The sequence below is a fragment of the Coloeus monedula genome (genome assembly GCF_965178545.1).
Source record: "Coloeus monedula genome assembly, chromosome: 4".
Classification (NCBI taxonomy): Eukaryota; Metazoa; Chordata; class Aves; order Passeriformes; family Corvidae; genus Coloeus; species Coloeus monedula.
In genome coordinates, this window is record NC_138784.1 from 21,972,551 (window position 1) to 21,991,042 (window position 18,492).

Genomic DNA, 18,492 nt, shown 5'->3' on the forward strand with positions numbered 1-18,492 from the left:
GGTGTCTTGCTCAGAGCCAATACAAAGACATTGCCAACCACTTCCTTTATTGTAACAAGTCCCCAGCACACCCAGCTGCCCTTATGATGCCCACCTGTTTTCCAAGAAAAACAATCTAAAGCCTTCTGGTGATCAGGGGGATTCCAAAAAAATGAAAACTGACTCCCCTTTTTCCCCTCTCACCAGCTGATTACTCTGTCTGTTCAAAGCCATCTGACTGAAGTCAACTCACACTCGACAGCAGTGAATGGCCATCAGTCTTTTTTGATCAAATTACTGCTCAAACCCCGTAAATTTCACCAACAAGAGCATTGTCAATAAACTGTCCCTTTTCCAGATGGGGAGGAGAAAGGACCATGACCATCTGTCTCTGAGCTACAAATAAGCTGTGCTGTGTCTGCTCAGCCAGCTCTGTCTCACCTGCAGCACACCAGGCACACAAACCTCATTTATCTTCAACAGAAAACCCCCAGTCAGCTGTTCTCCACCAAACTTTTCTAGAGCTGAAAGCTCTGCGTGCTTTGCAGTGCCAAATGCTTCACAGCAAGGGAGTCTCTGTGGCCACCCACATCATATTCAAATGCAGAAATGAGCCAAGAAGGTTTGCATAAACAACTTGGTACAAAGTGCTGAGATGCCGCCGTATTTCTGCATGACAAGTTCATTACCACTTGGCATTGGCTCATGCTGATGTACAGTGAAAAAGAAAAGGGGGAGAGAGAGACTTTTCACAGTTACATTAATTTCATTTTATTTAATAAAAAACAGTGTCAGATTAAAAATACAAACACTTTGGGTGATTATCCAGCGTTTTTCCCTGTGTGCCTCGTAGAGCTCAAACCAACCAAGGATTGGGAGAAAAAAACAAAAAAACCCAAAAAATAACACCAAAACAATTTTGGCCGGAGCTGTAAAATAATGTTGCACCAATTAAATTACACCAAATATATTATTATAACTTTGAAATGGCTTTCAGACCAATAAATTAAAAAAAAGACAAATTCAAATAAAAAAGTTGACTTTGTATTACAAAAAAATTAAATAAGAATCACAACACTAATAGTAACAATGTGCAGTCAAGTTTTTTTTTTTCTTCTCTTCTAGGAATGATAACATGCCAGTAAACATGTAACATGCCAGTAACATGCCAGTAAATCCCTACATAACGTTTCCAGTTTGGCAGCAAGCAGTCACTCACTCATTCACATTTGTACACAAGGAAGCAGGCCTGGGCAAAAGCCTCGGAGATAGGAGCTTTCAGGGTGCTCCTGACTTCCCTGCCACAGGCGGCTGAGTTCCCTTCCCTTCATCCTGAAACCTCTATAAATCCACTCAAGGTTTAGTGCCAGATGTGCAGGGAAGGTGTGATGCTCCAGCCTCAATGGGACAGCACTGACTCACACCAGTTGAGGATGCAGCTCTTACACCCCAGGGCATGAGTTGAAAGCCGTGGCTGCAAGGCACATCCATCCTTGTTTCAGAAAGGCCATGGAGACTAAGCTGAGTTGTTTTAAAATGCACCACAGCAAACCTGTTAATTCAACACACTGCAAAATGGGGTGCTGGTTTGGGATGGGGTAAAAGAGCACATGCAGGGCTTGTGAGAGAAGATGAGACGTCTGAGTATCATACAGAGAGGTACACATCTGTAGAGAAGTGACCTGCAGTTGCCCTTCCTGAGCAAATGACAGTGAGCCAGATTTCACTTGACCGCCTGAGAGCACGTCTCTCAGAGATTTCATGGTATTGATGCCATTTATTTCAGAGCCAAATTCGGTCCAGTGTAAGTAAATAAGTAACAAGTAAAGGTTCTCCACAGAGGCAGATTAACTGATTTAGGAAACTCAAGCTGGTTCATCTTTATGCTAGGCAGCCCACTTGATTTTTCGGAGGAACTGGCAGATTTAAGTACCATGATACACTGAATAAGAGAAATCTGCAAGTGAAATAGCTCCCTGTCCCAGATGCCAACGATATATGCACTTATCCCCGATTCCCAAGGAATCCCCAGAGGAACTCTATTTAGTTTCTGCACCATCTCTAGGATTTGAGACACAGTGGGTCAAACTCTGCTTTCAGTTCCAGTTACAGGGCAGGAGTGAGACCAGAACTTGCCCCCATGCCCCTCTGCTCTGGGTATGAGTGTCAACACAAGTTTTGCAGCTGTGGATCATTTGACATCATCGGCTGAAACCTGTGATTTAATCGCACCAGTGCACCTCCAAGAAAGCCAGGGGCTATGTGCTCATGGAAATGAGACTGAAATGGGCCTGAAGATTCCAGTTTGCCCAGGCCTGTCAAACACACAGTGCCTTTCTGACACAGACTTACATTCAGGTAATCCAGTAGACCCATGTGGTACCTTTATGGGAGTTGAAGCCTTCAGTCTGGATAGCTGGACATGTCTGAGAACACAAACACATATCCTTTTTTTTTCAAACTGGTAACATTGCACACTCAGTACCAGCTACACTAGATAGAGGCAGGCCCACAATTTTATGCAAACTCCGTTATTAAATCTACCATTATCATTTCATCACTCAATTCTTTCTGCTCCATTATCACCAACCTAGGAACATTTTCATCTGCAGAAAGGCATCTTCCCACTAACTTTCTGACCTCTACCCATTTCCTACATTCTACAACCTTTTCCTTACCTAACATTCTGGTTGCAAACTACTGTCACCCCAAATACTACAAGTTAGCAGCAAGGTGGCACCGTTTGCTGACAGTGACCGAACTCTAGATTAGAGGGTCAGCTAACCCTTGAGACCCATCTTTGTCTGGGCATTCATCTGGCTGGCCATTTTGCAAGAGTCACAGATTGAACATATGGGTTGAAATGCCTTAAAAGGTCATTTAGCTGCTGATAACACCCATTCCTTCCAGTTCCCATTATCATTTCTGTGGCTCTGTTTTTGCTGGTAGGAGCAGGAGTTGGAAACAATTTTAGAACTTTCTGCTCAGTGAAGAGCAATGGCTCTGGACACTGTGGGAGAGTCCAGATATGAATGCCTGCTCCATCGCTTGTCCACAAACACCTCATGAGGTTTTTCTGGGGCAAGTCTCTCAAATTATCTTAGAACATGTTCAGAACCTCTCAGGTCATCCTGGTGGAAGGGACCATGGTGACCACCTAGCCTGGCATCCTGCATAACGCAAGCCAAAGATTCCCACTGTGCAATCATTTGTACCCAGACAAATAACTTCAGAGGGAAATAAAGCCTCTTGTCTAAAAGGCATCCAAATTTAACTTGAAGAATTCAGTTCATCTCTTGATAAAGCTTATCTCATATTAATTACAAACCTCTCAAAACATGTGTCCCTCACTTCCAGTTTTAATTCTGTCTAGCTTTGACTTTGAGCCATCAAATCTTGATGCTTTTGTCTGCTAGCTCCTGATGTGCTTTCATCACAGATACAAACACCAAAGGTTTTTCTCTGGTCAGGTAGGTAATATTCTGAGGACACAAAATTAGAGAAGTGTGAGATGACTTTGGGGCAACTTTACTCAGAGTTCAGCTAAGTAGGTACAGTCAGCTCCTCTGAATCAAAACCTACCATTGTCAGCAAATCAGTGACCTGGCTTACTCCATCATAAAGGTACACAGAATAACTCCCTTCCCTCCCTTTTCCATCTTCCCTCTGCTAGTTGAGCTTGTTGCAGATCTCTAGGGCTTTCTTGTAGACCTGAGTCACATCATCCATGTCTGTGAGAAGAGAAAAACTGCTGTCCCCCAGACGGTTGCGGTAACGCTTTAGATACTGTGGCCGTGGGCGGTTCTGAAGTCCTTCGAAGTCTTGGATCTGGAGAAAATTTTCAGCAGAGACACAGCTCCGTATTCTCTGCCTGTTTGGCCTGTTCTCTTGCAAATCCAGCAAATCAAATGAGTCACTGGACAAAATACTGTCGTCACTAATCACGCTGGAAGGGCGACTGTAACTTCGAGGTAATACGTCCCCAGGCAAGACCATTTCTTCCATGGCCTCCAGCGTTGGTGTGTCAGGGCTAATCAAAGGAGGTTCAGTGCTGTTGGTAGAATACTTGCTGTTATGTTTCAAGATGCCCTTACGCCTGCAGGAATGGCTGTAAGACCCATTTCTGGATGGCTCTGTGACCCCTGGAGAAGTGTCACTGTTTACTGTCTCATCATTATTGTCCAACAGTTCAGAAGATTCGCTTCTTTCTGGAGAGGAGTAATAGCCAGACTCCCTCTGCTGAGTCTTCTTTAAGATTCCTTTTTTTGGCATTAGTGAAGACTGCTTAGTGCCATATTTGCCAGCTACCTCTCCCTCTACAACACTTTTAATGGCCGCACCAGTCCTACACAACTCTTGCTCCAGCTTAAAAGCAGAGGGTAACACTGGGCTGACAACTCCTTCAATGAAACCTGCACTGTGAGAGCGATGTTCACTGTTGCTCCTTTTCTTCAGGATGCCTTTGGGTCTCTTGGAGGTCGGTTTGGTTGCATTTTCAGCTCCTCCTTCCTGGATGGACTGTGCAATGTCATTTTCCTTTTTTGATTTTTTCAGAGACCTCTGTCTCTCTAGTGTGACTTCAGGACCTTTGGGCTTAGAAAGGCACTTGATTTTGGTATCAGTCTCTGGTTGGAGGCCAGTAGAACGGTGATGCCAATCAATGAACCTTGCCAGCAGTGGCGACTCAGAGTCCCTCATGGCATCACAGTCACAGACACTGCTCTTGTAGCCCCAGTTAACCCACCAGTGGTTGGCAATGTCTTCAATGGTTGCTCGTCGTTCAGGGTTCACCATCAGCATCCACCTGATAAGACCACGAGCATCTATAGATGAAGAATGGCATATAACATTTTTAGAACATAGCATTCTTAAGTCTGTCAGTTTAAACTGGAAGTGTGAAGCCAATCAAACAAGCAAAAATAATGCTCCATCCAACAGGAGAAGTGAAAGGGAACAAGGCTTTGACTATCAGTCAATGAGGGAAAATGCCTCTGAGCACTACTTTTTATCAGAAGAATATGATTCACTCTGGAAAATGTACACTGGGCTATCCAATAAATTAATGTTTGTACTGTATTAGACAGTGAATAGTTCCATATTACTGAAGGAAGTCACCAATCTATTGACTCAAATGACAAAACTTAGAAGAAAATAAAATGGAATTGGGATATTTTAAATGATCTACACATTATCGCTTCTGTATTTACTTTTTCCATAAACAACGCAGTCTTCTGTGTATTGTGAAGGTTTATTTTCATACAGAGAGCGAGAAGGCAGGAAGCTGAAAAGGATGGCAAACAACTGATACAAAATAAATATTCATTTAAATATAATATATGCATAGATATTTAAGGCTGGAAGGAGTCATAATCAGTGAGCCAGACTTAGCTGATACTTTTCAGTCACGTGACAGCTTAATGTGCTATCCTAGAATCCGAAGTGAACACAGTGGCATTAATTCAGATTTTGGCCTGCCTTCTTTAATCAGAGACTGTGTTGTTCTGACCATTCTCCTTCTCTCTGCTTGTGATAGACCACAGTGTAGTGAGTGGACTGATCTGTACATGTATGTTGTATCAGTTTACAGCTCGTCTGAACAATTCCACTTGCAATAGCTAACAGACCTTCCACTGTCTGAGCAATTCCACTTGCAATAGCTAACAGACCTTCCACTGTACTTAAAAGAGACCATTACAGCTTCCCCAAGGCAACAAAATCTATCTGCTACCAACCTTTAATTTCAAATGGGCTTTTGGAAAGTGCTGTACCCAGATGGCAATTTATAGCACATGAACTCAGTAGGAGAATCAGATTTTTTTTTTGTGTACATCATTCTAATATGACACTGTAAGATGTTGGAAGGGGCCAAACAAAATGCTCCATTCTGAACTGCTGTCAGCTCAGTACATGGCTCTCCCTCCTTTTTCATACCTGAGGTCTGTGTTGGCTCACGATATTCTCCACTGCTGATCTGCCTGATGAGATTTTTGTGATCGAAGCCATCAAAGGGCATCGTTCCATAAACCAGAGTGTAAAGCAATACACCGAGGGCCCAGCTGTCAACCTGAAATACAGACACAACACATGTGAAGCCCAGGAAAGCTGATCCCTGCCCTTCTCTCTTCCATCAGCACCACAAGAGCAGCATCATGTCCAGCTGCACCTACTGCTGGGCAAACTGGTGTCTAAAATGTCACTAACCACCCACAGGCAATGTAAACAAAAGCAAGTGAAGGCAGCTTAAGAACTTCAAATACGGGACAGACCCAAGTGAACTCACATGTACAGTAACATTTGCATTAGGACTAGCCCTCAAGAACATTATCACCAAAAGCATCCCCATACCACCACAGAAAAACTGACCCTTCTTACCTCTGGGCCTCTGTAAGGCCGTCCATTAACTATTTCAGGGGAAGCATACAGTGGGCTTCCACAGAAGGTCTGCAGAAACTTGTCTTTATGATAGAGGTTGGAGAGTCCAAAATCAGCAATCTGCAAATAGAATTGTACAAGGCATTTGTAATATTAATGATTTCTTAAAGTAACAGAATATCCTTTATCAGGAAAGACTTAGCTGTATTTGTCTCTGCCGTAGGGCAAGGAATTCGATGTGGATTTTATTTTTCTCTCTCAAGATCCCTCAGAGAAGAAGGCTTCCCCAGGTTAAATCCTCCTGATTAGGAACAAGGACGCTTTGGTTCCATTCACAGACAGACCACCAACTGACTGCAAACCATCAGTTGGTAATTTTATCCTGGATGAATTGCATATGCTGGCAAAGATAATCTCATACTGGGAAGCCCGCTGTCCACTGACTGCTCTTAATTTTGTATAGTCATTAACACCAGAGGGAAGCAAGCAGAAAGTACCACCCTTCTTATCACACACATGCAAGCCAAAAGCCAAGACCTTTACATTCAACAGGAGGAGGCAGGCAGGAGTGCCGCAGGAAGCTAAGCATTACTGAAGAAAGTGATTTTTGAAATCATCTGGAATGTAGCTATGCTTGAACTAGGGGCAAAGTGAGGCAGTCGCCCTCTCCTCCAGACTCAGGGACATGGGGCTGAGGAATCTGAGCTGTTAAGCCCATGAGATGTCTATCACGAGATAATAAACACAAGTCTGGTTCCTAATTAGAAACAATGGGCCCAAATCTGGCTTTCCCAACACAAACAAAACTTCCCTTGGGACTGTTGGGAATTTTGCCCATGTAGGAATTGCAGGATCAGGTCCAAATATTTTGTTTACTTCAATTCTCTGTTCTTGTTCTTACAAAACAAAGGCTGAGGATAGCAACACCAAATACTCCCACAACCTCTGCATTTTTTGGTTCTCTAGCACAAGGCAACACATCTCATTTTTATCTTGCTTCTGCTTCCCAGAGATACTTGTATTACTGCCCACAATCAACATAATGCCTACATAAAAGACATAAAGCACAAGCATAAAAAAGGTATTATAGCTATTAAAGACAGAAGTTTTCTCAGGGTTTTCTTCACCTTATTCATGTCTTTTCTACCAGAAAGAAATGAAATCCCAGGAATTTTCAAAAGAGAAAATTCAAGAAAACACAAAGTGAGTGGGAAAGAAAAGGATTTGCCAGCACCATCATTCACTCTTGGCTTTTTGAAGTATATATCATCAATGCCTGTAATACCTGTTGAATTGCAATGTTTAGTGAACTCTTGGGAGAGGTAAAGTCTTTGTCTCTACAATCTCAGCTTCTACAGCTACACTGAAAAATGACACAGTTGAGACCAAAACAGGAACATAGATACACTCTATAAACAGATATAAATAGATACATATAGTTGTTAGATACTTTCACATTAGAAATATAAACTTTTTTAATATATCATTTTTATACACTTTTTAAAGTCATAAGTCAGAGATGAGATTTCATGCTTCACCCTTCCCTATTTTGATGCCTTGCTTGTGCAGGTGTTTCACTGACAATCTGAACTCATCCCGCTCAAAGAGCAGCTGATTTCTGCTCATTAATTTTAATTCATCTCACTTCATCCATTCATAGATTGAATTCACTCGGTCCCTCAGACAGTGTATTATCAACCCACAGCAGAAAAGTCAACCCTTAAATAAATGCGGTTTGTAAAATCTTCATTGTATGGCTGGAATGTCATTGAAAACAGCTGGTGTACAATTGCAGTCTGCAAACATATTCTCATGGCTCAGATTGCACTTAATTGCCTTAAATTCCACTTTCTTATCAAGTCACCCTGCCTGGCTTGCAGGAAGTTGGTTTTAAGCCTTATGAAGTGTGCCCTGTCAATCAGGGGAAGAATGGGATCATTTCAGTGTTATAAATTCGTGCTGGTCATTGATTTTTATTTTAGTTCAGGATGCAGCTAAGACAAGAACAAACACTGCACAGTGTGATTCCTTATGAAAATACATTCCCTTACCACCATGGAATGTATAAAATGCATGTGGATGTGCATGAATATATATATAGGGATACACATACCATTGTTCACTCTAAGAAACTCTCAGACTTGGGCATTCATGTTTTCATTTTGACCATTCAGGAAAAGAGTATTTATGTTACAGTCCACTCCCATGCTCACAGACTGATGTTTATCAGCTTTTCCCATTAAAACTGTCATGCCCCCCGAAACAAGATTAATAGAAGCCAGAATTACTTCATGTTCTTGGCACTTAAATGGAACTAAGGCATCAAGTCAAAAAAACTTCCTAAATTGGGAGGAGCAGAAAAGTAGACTTTTATTCTCCTTGCTTCAGGAGTGTATGTTCATACCTACTGTTAGCTCTGATAACAGTAAATATAATATAGCTATTATTGTTGAAGTGTGGAATATAAACTCCACAAAGTTCACACTCATAGAAATTGTCAGTTTTATCCAACTTAAGAATCTGTCTCTCTGCACTGCAGCTAGAGAAATAATTAGGTCTCTTAAAGCAAATGAAGTGTATGTGCAGTTGGTGAGCCTTCCGGTGAAGTGAAGCCCAACTCCACACGCTTACTCTGTATATGCGAAACCCTCGTGGGTTTTCAGTGGTTAGGCTGATTGGTGACCCCTTACCAGCCCAAGAGAACGTGCAGTGAGCAGGATTATGTTACTGTTACACTTGCATTGTTCTACTCTTCTGTCACTTCGGGGTTGATCATACGGTTTACATCAACCTCTGCCAGACATCTCTTCTAGCCCAGGAACCATTTCTCATCCCTACTGTGAACAAGGAGGCCCCTCCATCGTGCCAGGCTGTGTGACACAGGTGTCCCTGGGGGGTAGCTTGTGGCATGGGGCAGGAACACAGTATTTGGATAGTTCAGCAAGAGGCATTAATTTCCTGGCCACCACACAAGGCTGCAGTTGCTCCCCATGTCCCTGCATGCAGTTTTGAAGATTTAGGCACTGGGGAGAACTGCAGTGCTTGAGGACATGTGGTCCTCATCAGACCAAACTGCAGGAGCTATGGGCAGATGGAGGCAGCTACTTATTTGCCCCGCTGCTGTTTCTTCCAGTAAATTCATGCCTACAATGAACCAAACACTAGCATGCTCAGTCCTTGCAAAACGGATGAAGAGAAGCAGGCACCACCAAAAGGCTTTTTTAAAGACCACCAAAGGCAAATGCCTAAAGCCATTGTGAGTCTCTTCCCACAAAAGGCTTCCTAACTCCCCAACTCAGGGCAGCTTTTTCAATGCTTTGGAGCTGCCTTAGCCTTCCTGCCTGTCTGACCCTGCCCACCTCCAGCTGTGCATGTTAGATATGTGTGCATGTTGGATCTCACAAGTGTTTAAAGCTCATTTGATTCATTTATGTTTGCTGCATTTAGTGGTTTTCGGTAAAAGTCTGCAGGAAATAGTACTGCATACAACAAGTCCATGAAAAACCTAAAAATACACCACAGATTGGATCACTTTCTTCCCCTCATTGCCCACCACCTCTGGCATGTGGATATGCAGAACTCTTCAAAATGTGTAATTTTTTGTTGCTTCCAGACACTGGTGTTTCCTTGTTGCTGTATTCTAACACGACTCTGCTTCCAGAGACTTTTACTCACCATCACAGCTCTTAAAAACAACAAAAAACCCCTTCTTATGTCTTCATACACTCCTCCATGACCTTCATTTAATTATCTAAAGCTTAAGAAAGGTTTCCAAGTTACTGTAGTAGCAAGTAAAATGGCCTGGGGCCCTTTTAGGTCAGATAATAATTTCTAATGGATTACTTGTCCTTTTTATTTCCTGTTTTAAAAGTATTGCTTAAGCTGCTATGCAGGGATCTATTTTTACAACATTATTTTTTCTTCACATTATTATGACATGTTATTGTAAATCATAATGCATAGATCACTGGCTTCATCAGAAATATGTATTTAATTGCACATTGCACCCAAGAACAAAGAGATTCCTTTAATTTTCTCATTCTTAAAATCAAACTGCCAATTTTGTGTGTGTAATCCACTGAATTAAATATGAATACTGGGAAAGTACAGATAAGACTATCAATCCATTTCTAGAAAATGCCTTCCCCTGGATATGTGAAGCCATCAGTCAATACCAAACCCCAAACTGCATTTTTTTTCTGCCTGAATTAACCACATGTAAATACTCTCAGAATGAGGACCTGATAAATGTACTCCTAATAAATAATTTACAGTTCCATATGTTTTTCCTTGCCAACGGTTACTGTTTAGTGAAACAAAGAAAAAGTGGGAAGTAAAATTCCTTGCAAGTAACACAGAAACCACAGCAACATATTCAAAGCTTCAGCATCAGGGAAATAGTGGCTGTCTGCTTAACATCAAGTATTCAAAGCTGACCTTAGTCACAAGGTTTAAAAAAAGAGAAGACAGAGGAAAAGGAAAACCATACCAAAAGTCACCTCTTGAAGCAATCCAAATTCAATCACTATTGACTGTAAGATGTATGAAATACCAACACCTTCCTGAGTTCAGTCTGTTTTTCAGTTTCATGAGACCCTTTGCAGAAGTAGTTACCAGGGGACAGCAAAGCAGCCACTTACCCATGCCAAGGCAGCCTTGCCTGCTCAGAGGCCTTAAGATTGAAGAGATGTAGCTGAGGAAAGGCTGGAAATATGAAAAATACCTACAGCAGCTTAAACACAACGCAAGTCAGGAAAGGGAAACGCTCGAGAAAAAGATGTCCAAATGACTGGAAGGTATGTGGGGAGGTACAGCTACCTGAATTTCTTCCACAGCAGTGCCACTCGCTATGGCAGCTGAAATGCATCTGTGGTTCTGAAGCCCCCGGGTCAGCTCCAAGTGCAGACCAAACACAAAGCTACCTGTCCTTGCCCCATCTTTCCGCTCTACCCGCAGGAGATCGACTCCCATAAAGGAGAGAGGGGCAGGAACAGAGCCTTCTAACAAAGCTCAGCTCCCCAGAGGTTTGAGGAAGTGATTGGTTTTGCATATGAGGACCACAGTGCAGAGATCCAGCCCACCACAGCTAGCAAATTCCACAAATTCCTCTTTTCTCTCAAGAATTCTCTGATTAGCTGGGAAGATAGTTTGGCATGTAATGTGGAAAGAAAGGTCATCCTGCCTGAGGAAGCCTGATTTGTATACAATGTCCTAGAAAGGTTACTTTTTGTTTTCAGTGCTGCTGAGAACAGCTCTGGCTGCTGCAGACAGTGTCCCTGTAGGAACAGGAGAAGGGAGGTCTGCTCCAACGCTGGATGCTAACAGCAAAACATCCAAATATTGCATTAGATGGGCCTTCTGTAAAAGACTATTTTTGGAAACCACATATTTATGTGCCTTTAATCCACTAGTTGATCCAAGTTAGCTTCTGTCATCAGCGTTACACAGATGGCAGCTACCACATGTTACTTTCCATTTCCATTGCACATCAGCTTGAAATGAAGACAATCTCTCCAGTGTGAAGCACAGAAGGCAGTGCCTGCAGCCCCAGGGCTTTCAGAGGAGACAAAAGGAAGACCCAGGCTATTTAGATACTGGGCTACGCAAGTAGCTCCTTGATTACTTTTTTAATTAAATAAGGATGCTAAAGTGTCAGCAGAAATTCTTTGGTGTTCCTCGCTCTGCTTGTTTGCCCATGGATGAGCACATCCAGCCACCCTTACATCCAGCTACCCAAGGAGGAACAAAGTTGAAAGTGAAACAGGTTCAGCCACCTGGAAATTACACTTATTTTATAGGGAATATATATAGGATATATATATAGGAAATTACACTGGAAATTAAATCTCTGCATTATTTAACTTTGTGCTACAGCTATAAACAATAGAAGAAAAAGAGAGGAAAAAAGGTCATTCCCATGCTTTCACTGGGGAGAAATGGCATGGAAATGACATCACTGACATCACCATCCAAAGTATACGTTTGTGTCTGAAGTTCCAAGGCCATTTCCTAATGAAGCACATGTGCTTTACTAGGTTTATTTTGAAACTCTATTTGCTTATTTTCCAGCCATGATCAAAAGAACATTCAGAGTGTTCTGTAGGAGGCACTTGAACTCTGTAGACCAGAACAGTTTTTTCCTAGCCCCAGAAGCAGGCAGCAATAATATCATTTGTACAATAAGCCCAACTGCACGAAATGCTCTGCTGTTTCCTACTAGTGGATAGATACTGCATTGGGAATCACGGCCTTTGCGTGGCAGGACAGGGCTTTCTCCCCCATAGTCTGCAAAGCTTCATTTAGTGTGTATTACTGGGAATCGGTGGTCTCTTCCCCCAACCTCCAAGCCTCTAAGCCTCTTGCCAGATGCTGTTGCTTAGTAGCTGTTACCATAACAATGGCTCTTCTAATACCTTGGGTAAAAATGTTATAAAACATGCAAATCCATTCTGAGAAGCTGAGAAAAAGAATCCTACCTTAATATTAAAATTGTCATCGAGAAGAATGTTTTCCAATTTTAGGTCCCTGTGGACAACACCGTTCTGAAACAAGGAAGAAAAAAATGAGGAAGAACATGAGAAAATATTGGGAAAATTAAAGGTGAGCTGGCAGGGTGGTCTTTGCTTCTACATTTCAGGGCTGGTTTCACTGTCATAACACTCATGGCCCAGTGACTAGTGACAGGCACCGTATTAGTCACTTGGTGTGTGGTTAAGGGAAGAATGACTGGAATCCATCCTCCCACAAAGACTCTAAAACAGCAGGGGGTGGGGGGTGGGGGGGTGGAGGGTGTCTTTTCGGAACTTAATTCCATCCTGGATCCTGCCCCCACTGCGTGAAAGCAGTATATTCTTCCCAGGCACCAGAAACCAGTATCTGCCAATGACGTTAGCCCCTACAAAAGCCCCCATTCCTCCAATGAGCAGCCACGTGGATCGGGGGAGTTATAATCCCAAAGGATTGTAAATATTAGGGATGGAAGCAAACAGACTGGGTCTAGGTCAGAGCCTTCTTTACAGAAACTTGGGAAAATTAACTGCATTAGGAATGGCACTGCAGCTTTTCAGCACTCCGCAGTGAGGACTTTGAGAAACACCCTTGTTTATCAGAATTCAAGTAGAGATTTAAGTGTTTTAAGAATTCCAATAAAAACTGTGTTAGCTGCTCATTGCCTTTAGCCTCATAAAAGTTTTGGGTCTATGCAGCTGTTTCATAAACAGGATAAAATGTCCGTAATGACAGCCAGTCAGCTACCTTGGGTTTAATTGCTTGTCATTCCAAGTGGGTACCATGATGGATAAGGTCATTAGCAAATGGTATCTTTCCCACTACATCTGGTAAAGTTACTTTTACCTATCCAGAATGAGTATGCACTAAAGCTCATACATGAACCTCATAGCTTTCTCTTGGATTTTTCTCTCATATATCTCCTGTTCTAAAGTTGTTTACCAGCATATTCAAATTGCAAACTGGCATTTGTTTGAATGCATTAATATTAATGTTGTAGAGGTTATATGGGATGCCTTCTCTAGTTTATGCTGTAATTTTTGAGTTTGTAATGTCAGGAGAATTATTTCAAAGGCAAAAATGCAACATAGGGCTAAAGTAAGGGTGTGTCTGGTATCTGCCATAACACAGGAAAACATGATTAAAAAAAGGCCCTAGTTCAGTGTAGTACTTTTAATGAAGATCTCCTTTTGTACTGATAAAATCACGTGCTTTGATACTTAATAATGAAGGCTGTTGCCTCAGACATGCTTTGAAATATATGCCAGAAATCAGCCTTGAAACAGCATTTTTTACTATGAAATCCTTTGCTCACCTTGTGGCAGTAATGCACAGCAGAGACTATTTGTCGGAAGAAGTGTCTTGTCTCTCTTTCGCTTAATCGCCGCCTCTCACTGATGTAATCATACAACTCTCCTTTACTTGCGTACTCCATGATGATCACAATCTTATCTTTATTTTCAAACACTGCACAGAATAAAAGAAAAGAAAAAACGCCACAGCTGATTCAACACATTTGAAAACTGACACTTTGAAGAGTGAAGAAGACTCAGGATGTCTGAACCACCACTGCAGCCTGGAAGATGTACTCACAATCCCACTGCAAAAATCAAGTTCCAAAGCTACTTTTTACCAGAGGAAGATTACAACATCTCAGACCAAGAGAAGGAAGCTGAGGTTATCCTCTCTTTCACACGGCTACATGAAGCTCTTTGTCTCAAATAGTATGAGGTCACAGAGTGGCAAAGTCAACTTATCTTAGTGAGGTGAGGTGAGGTGGACACTTGTGTCAGTAACACATGAATACTAGCTCCTGCTCCAGCAGGGACTTCCTTGTACCAGTAGCCCTCTTGAGGCCAGAGAACAGAAGCAAACTGGAGCCCTCGTATCATTTGGAAAGGGTTAATAGAAGGCATAATGAATTCTTGTCTTCAGTGACTGATACAGGATTGCCGTTTGGCTTACAATGACTGTTGGTTGGCTTTCACCTACCACCAAAATCCAACCAGTGAACTGATAGATGTGTCCTCCTCCATCCCAGCTCTGTGCGACAGCATGGCGGGCATGAGCACCTGGCTGCAACGTCTCCAGAACTGTACAGCTCCTGTCAGTGTTGCTCTATACCCCATCTCATGCACCCAGCTCATCCTCAAGCTTCCTTATCTCCTGCCCCTACCATATGTCCCACCACATGCACAGACTGCGTGCTGCAATCCTCTGTCGCTTGCGCAGAGCCGGCAGCAATGCACAACTCCAGCGTAAGCAGAGCAAGGAAAATGCATCTAATACACACCACAGCCCGACTCTTCTCTGGGGCCCAGAGTATGCTGTGTCACATGCTGTCAAGGACTTCACTGTGAATGGCAGATAACTAATATTTAATCTAGTAAAGCAGGCTGTTAATAGTCTGGAATTGCTGAAATGTCCTGGATAGTTCTCTTTTGTCACTGAAAATCCACTGCAACCCACTGGAAACTTCCTGCACCTGCCATAAATAACCTCTGCTATATGAAAACATTTTCCTTTTCTTTTTGTCTGTGGCAGCACTGGTCACACTGGCAGCAAGACATATACAAATTAATGAGGTTAAAGGGTTTATTACACATAGTTTTGATCAGCCCTACTGTAATGATGCCTTCCTATATCTCTTCATCAAAGCTCAGCCAGTGGTCTTTGGTGATTTAAAAAAACAGAATTAAGCTTCGGTTTTTGCAGTGAAATGTGAAGCTGCCTTTCTCAACACACAGATATTTGCTTCTCTTAGGCTTTGTCTCATGTCCTCTCACACCTTGTCACTCAAATCTACAAGCCAAAGCCTCTGCAGTTCACTCTAACACCCCTGAACCCCAGCCAAACAGCTCTGATAAAAGGGAGAGCAAACAGCCAGATAAAATTGGCTGCTTACTTGTCTGCTGGCCTCACTGTACCCCAAAGCAGAGGCTCCTGCCAGCGATTACATCCTATGTGCATCCTCATTAGCAATAAACTTCGGAAACTGGAAAAGCCGTCTCTGGATGGATTATACATACAGTATCCTCTCCAAGAATGACAGACTGATACTGTCTGGGAAAAACTGAACATGCCCCATGTCATAGAGGGAAGTGCTGTGATGTGTTACCAATAAAACAGTAATGCACACATTCATTTCTCTAAGCTCAGAAAGGCTTGTTAGGTACAGGCTTGTTTAAGAAGGCAAAAAGAAATAGTTTTAGTAAGCTGAAACAAATCACTGAAAATGCTCTTATATAAGAGATCTGACTCAAAACAAACAGATAAACCACACAACAACAACAACATCCCCCCAAAACCCCAGCTGATTCCATGAGTTATCATGAAACACATGCATGTATCATGCACATATAGTGAAGATGCCACATGGCACAAACGATCTCAGTGCACTTTCATGGGAATGCACATCCCAAGCAGTTCCAGCTGAGAACCACCTTCAGCTCAGAGGCACATGTGCCCTTGGCTCTTCTTGCCCCACTCCCCCAAAAGCTGATGCCCTACCAGGTGTTCAGTTCTGCTGATGACAATAACAGCAATAACAGCCCTGACATGATAGAGTATTCTTCCAGGCTGTGTTTTTATTAAAGTTTTGCCTTCATTACTCAGCCCTAAGAGTTTTCTCAAATCATCCTTGATGATCCGAAGTTTTAAATTCTAAAATCTAATTTTGTTTTACTCAAATTTGCCATAGTAAAAGAAGTCCTGATCCAGATGTATTTTCCAACATTTCTATAGAAATGAGGCAGAAAGCATTTGGTTTGGAGAAATGTGCATTCAAAGGCACTTTCCATTTCAAATTTTCTCTTATACCCACTAGGAAACTGAGATAACACCATCAAGCTGAATTTAGGAAAGTGTAAATCCCTGTTCCAAATTTCAGATTTTTGTCACAAAGCCACACTCAAATCAATGAGAACATAATCATTCCAGTAGCTCATATCTGGCTTTCAGTTTACCAACACATTCTTCTTCATAAGGGAGAATTTTGAGAGGGAAACTATCCTTGAACTTAGATGACATTGCAGAGGCCTCCTCACCATCACCACAGCTGAACAATTACAGAATTAAACAGCAATTTGTTTCTCCACCCAGGAGCAGAGGTGAGTAGGGAGGTATTTTTTTATAACTGCATCATTTCACTTCAGAGCACCTCCACTGTATCAGCTGAACCTCATGAGTGGGCACACAGCTACTTCCTGCAAAGAGGGAACTGAACAGCAGACAAAAAATCTAAAATGAGAGGTGCTGCTGAAAGAAGAGGAGGTTGAAAGGCAGTGGGATTTATGTCTATACACACACACAACCTTGAAGAGGAATTCAGTGGTCAAGACTATCAGGCAAATGACAAGGTGGTATTCTGGCAAATCTCAAACCATCAGCCAAGTGCACCATGAATTTTCACAGTAGTATTTAGGATGTCAGGCAGGTTTCACACAGGCACTTCTGAATTTCCCTTCTGAGCACAGCGTGTAGTTTTATAAACATATGCTCAAGAATGCCTTGTGGCCAATGGCTGGGGGAAGAGAGGAGGGCATTAATTAAAGGCTGGATTGACTAACAGCAAAGAATAATGAGGTAATAAATATACTGCCCTGTTAGCACCTGGGCTGTAACCTGTGGGCTGATGATGGACGGGTTGCCTCCATATAGCTTCTGGGACTGCTTGGTTCACTCCTTGTTTTTGCTGCAGATGATTTATTATCTTCCATCCTACTGCATATTCATTCTGAAGCTCACCCCCACCTAGAAGTGTGCTTGAACCCTGGCTGCACCTACTGCCAATAGAGAAGCATGGCTTTGGCAGGATGCTGAACCCCAGGAGCCTCCCAAAGCTTGCTGCTTCTGGGATGGCCATGTCATACAAGCCTGCTCCTCAACCCTGAGCAAGGTAAAGGGAAGGAGGCCATGTACAAGTGAGGTGGGGCTGCTTTAGCTTCTTTCAAACCATCAATACTCCGTAATTGGCTGGCCAAATTAGGTAAGTGGAGAACTGTCAGTATCAACATCCAGATATAGATAGCAGGGGAGATGGCCTGTCAATCAAAAATCAAGATAGGGGATTGCTTAGATACAAGCCATGAGCTTCACGTATTAGAGGGGATGGCAGCAGGAGAAATGCTTGCTATGGGCTGTGTATCATTTATCTCTGAGCCACTGTGTTTATCTTCACCACTCTGCAAGCTGAGTTACATGGAGAGCTGCAGCAAGACCTTGATGTGGCAGGAGGGCTGCTGCACTGCCTCAGTCATAGTGGTCAAGTGCTGCTGCAGAGTAGTGCTTGCAAATCACTACTACTCCTTAGCAGACAGAGCCTGCTGTTTGAGGGACTGACTTCAGAGATGACTACACTTTATGTGGCCACAGGGGAGGAAGCAGGGACAGCGGTGTGAGAGCACATCAGGAACCAAGAGCAGGAACAGCATGAACCTCAAGGTGTGAGGAACAACGTGATTGTAACCCCAGGAGATGAGCAAAGTACTAGGACATTGGCCACAGCAACGTGGAGAAACAGCATTTTCCAAGAGGCTACAAGCTTGCCTGGGCTTGGTCTGGTCACTCCAAAAGCCTTGGGAACCCAAGCAGCAAGGGGTGCTTAAGATACAGTGGTCAAAGATTTCTTACAAC

The 18,492-nt window shown here is 42.7% G+C and overlaps 1 protein-coding gene across 2 annotated transcripts in view; it reads right to left on the minus strand.

Moving 5' to 3' along the window:
* Positions 1 to 732: 732 nt before the first annotated feature.
* NUAK1 (NUAK family kinase 1) overlaps positions 733 to 18,492 on the minus strand; it is a 47,239-nt gene continuing 29,479 nt past the window's right edge. The window contains exons 3-8 of one of the 2 annotated variants that reach the window (XR_014226324.1): positions 14,174 to 14,325; positions 12,828 to 12,893; positions 6,352 to 6,471; positions 5,911 to 6,043; positions 3,308 to 4,802; positions 733 to 2,405 (exon numbers count right to left, since the gene is read on the minus strand). Coding sequence is in view for 1 of the 2 variants with exons in the window: in XM_082279690.1 (XP_082135816.1) it covers positions 3,649 to 4,802; positions 5,911 to 6,043; positions 6,352 to 6,471; positions 12,828 to 12,893; positions 14,174 to 14,325 (1,625 nt within the window). In the remaining variant the exon portion in view is untranslated. Of the gene's footprint in view, positions 4,803 to 5,910; positions 6,044 to 6,351; positions 6,472 to 12,827; positions 12,894 to 14,173; positions 14,326 to 18,492 lie in introns of both variants that reach the window. The other variant, XM_082279690.1, reaches the window with a different exon arrangement.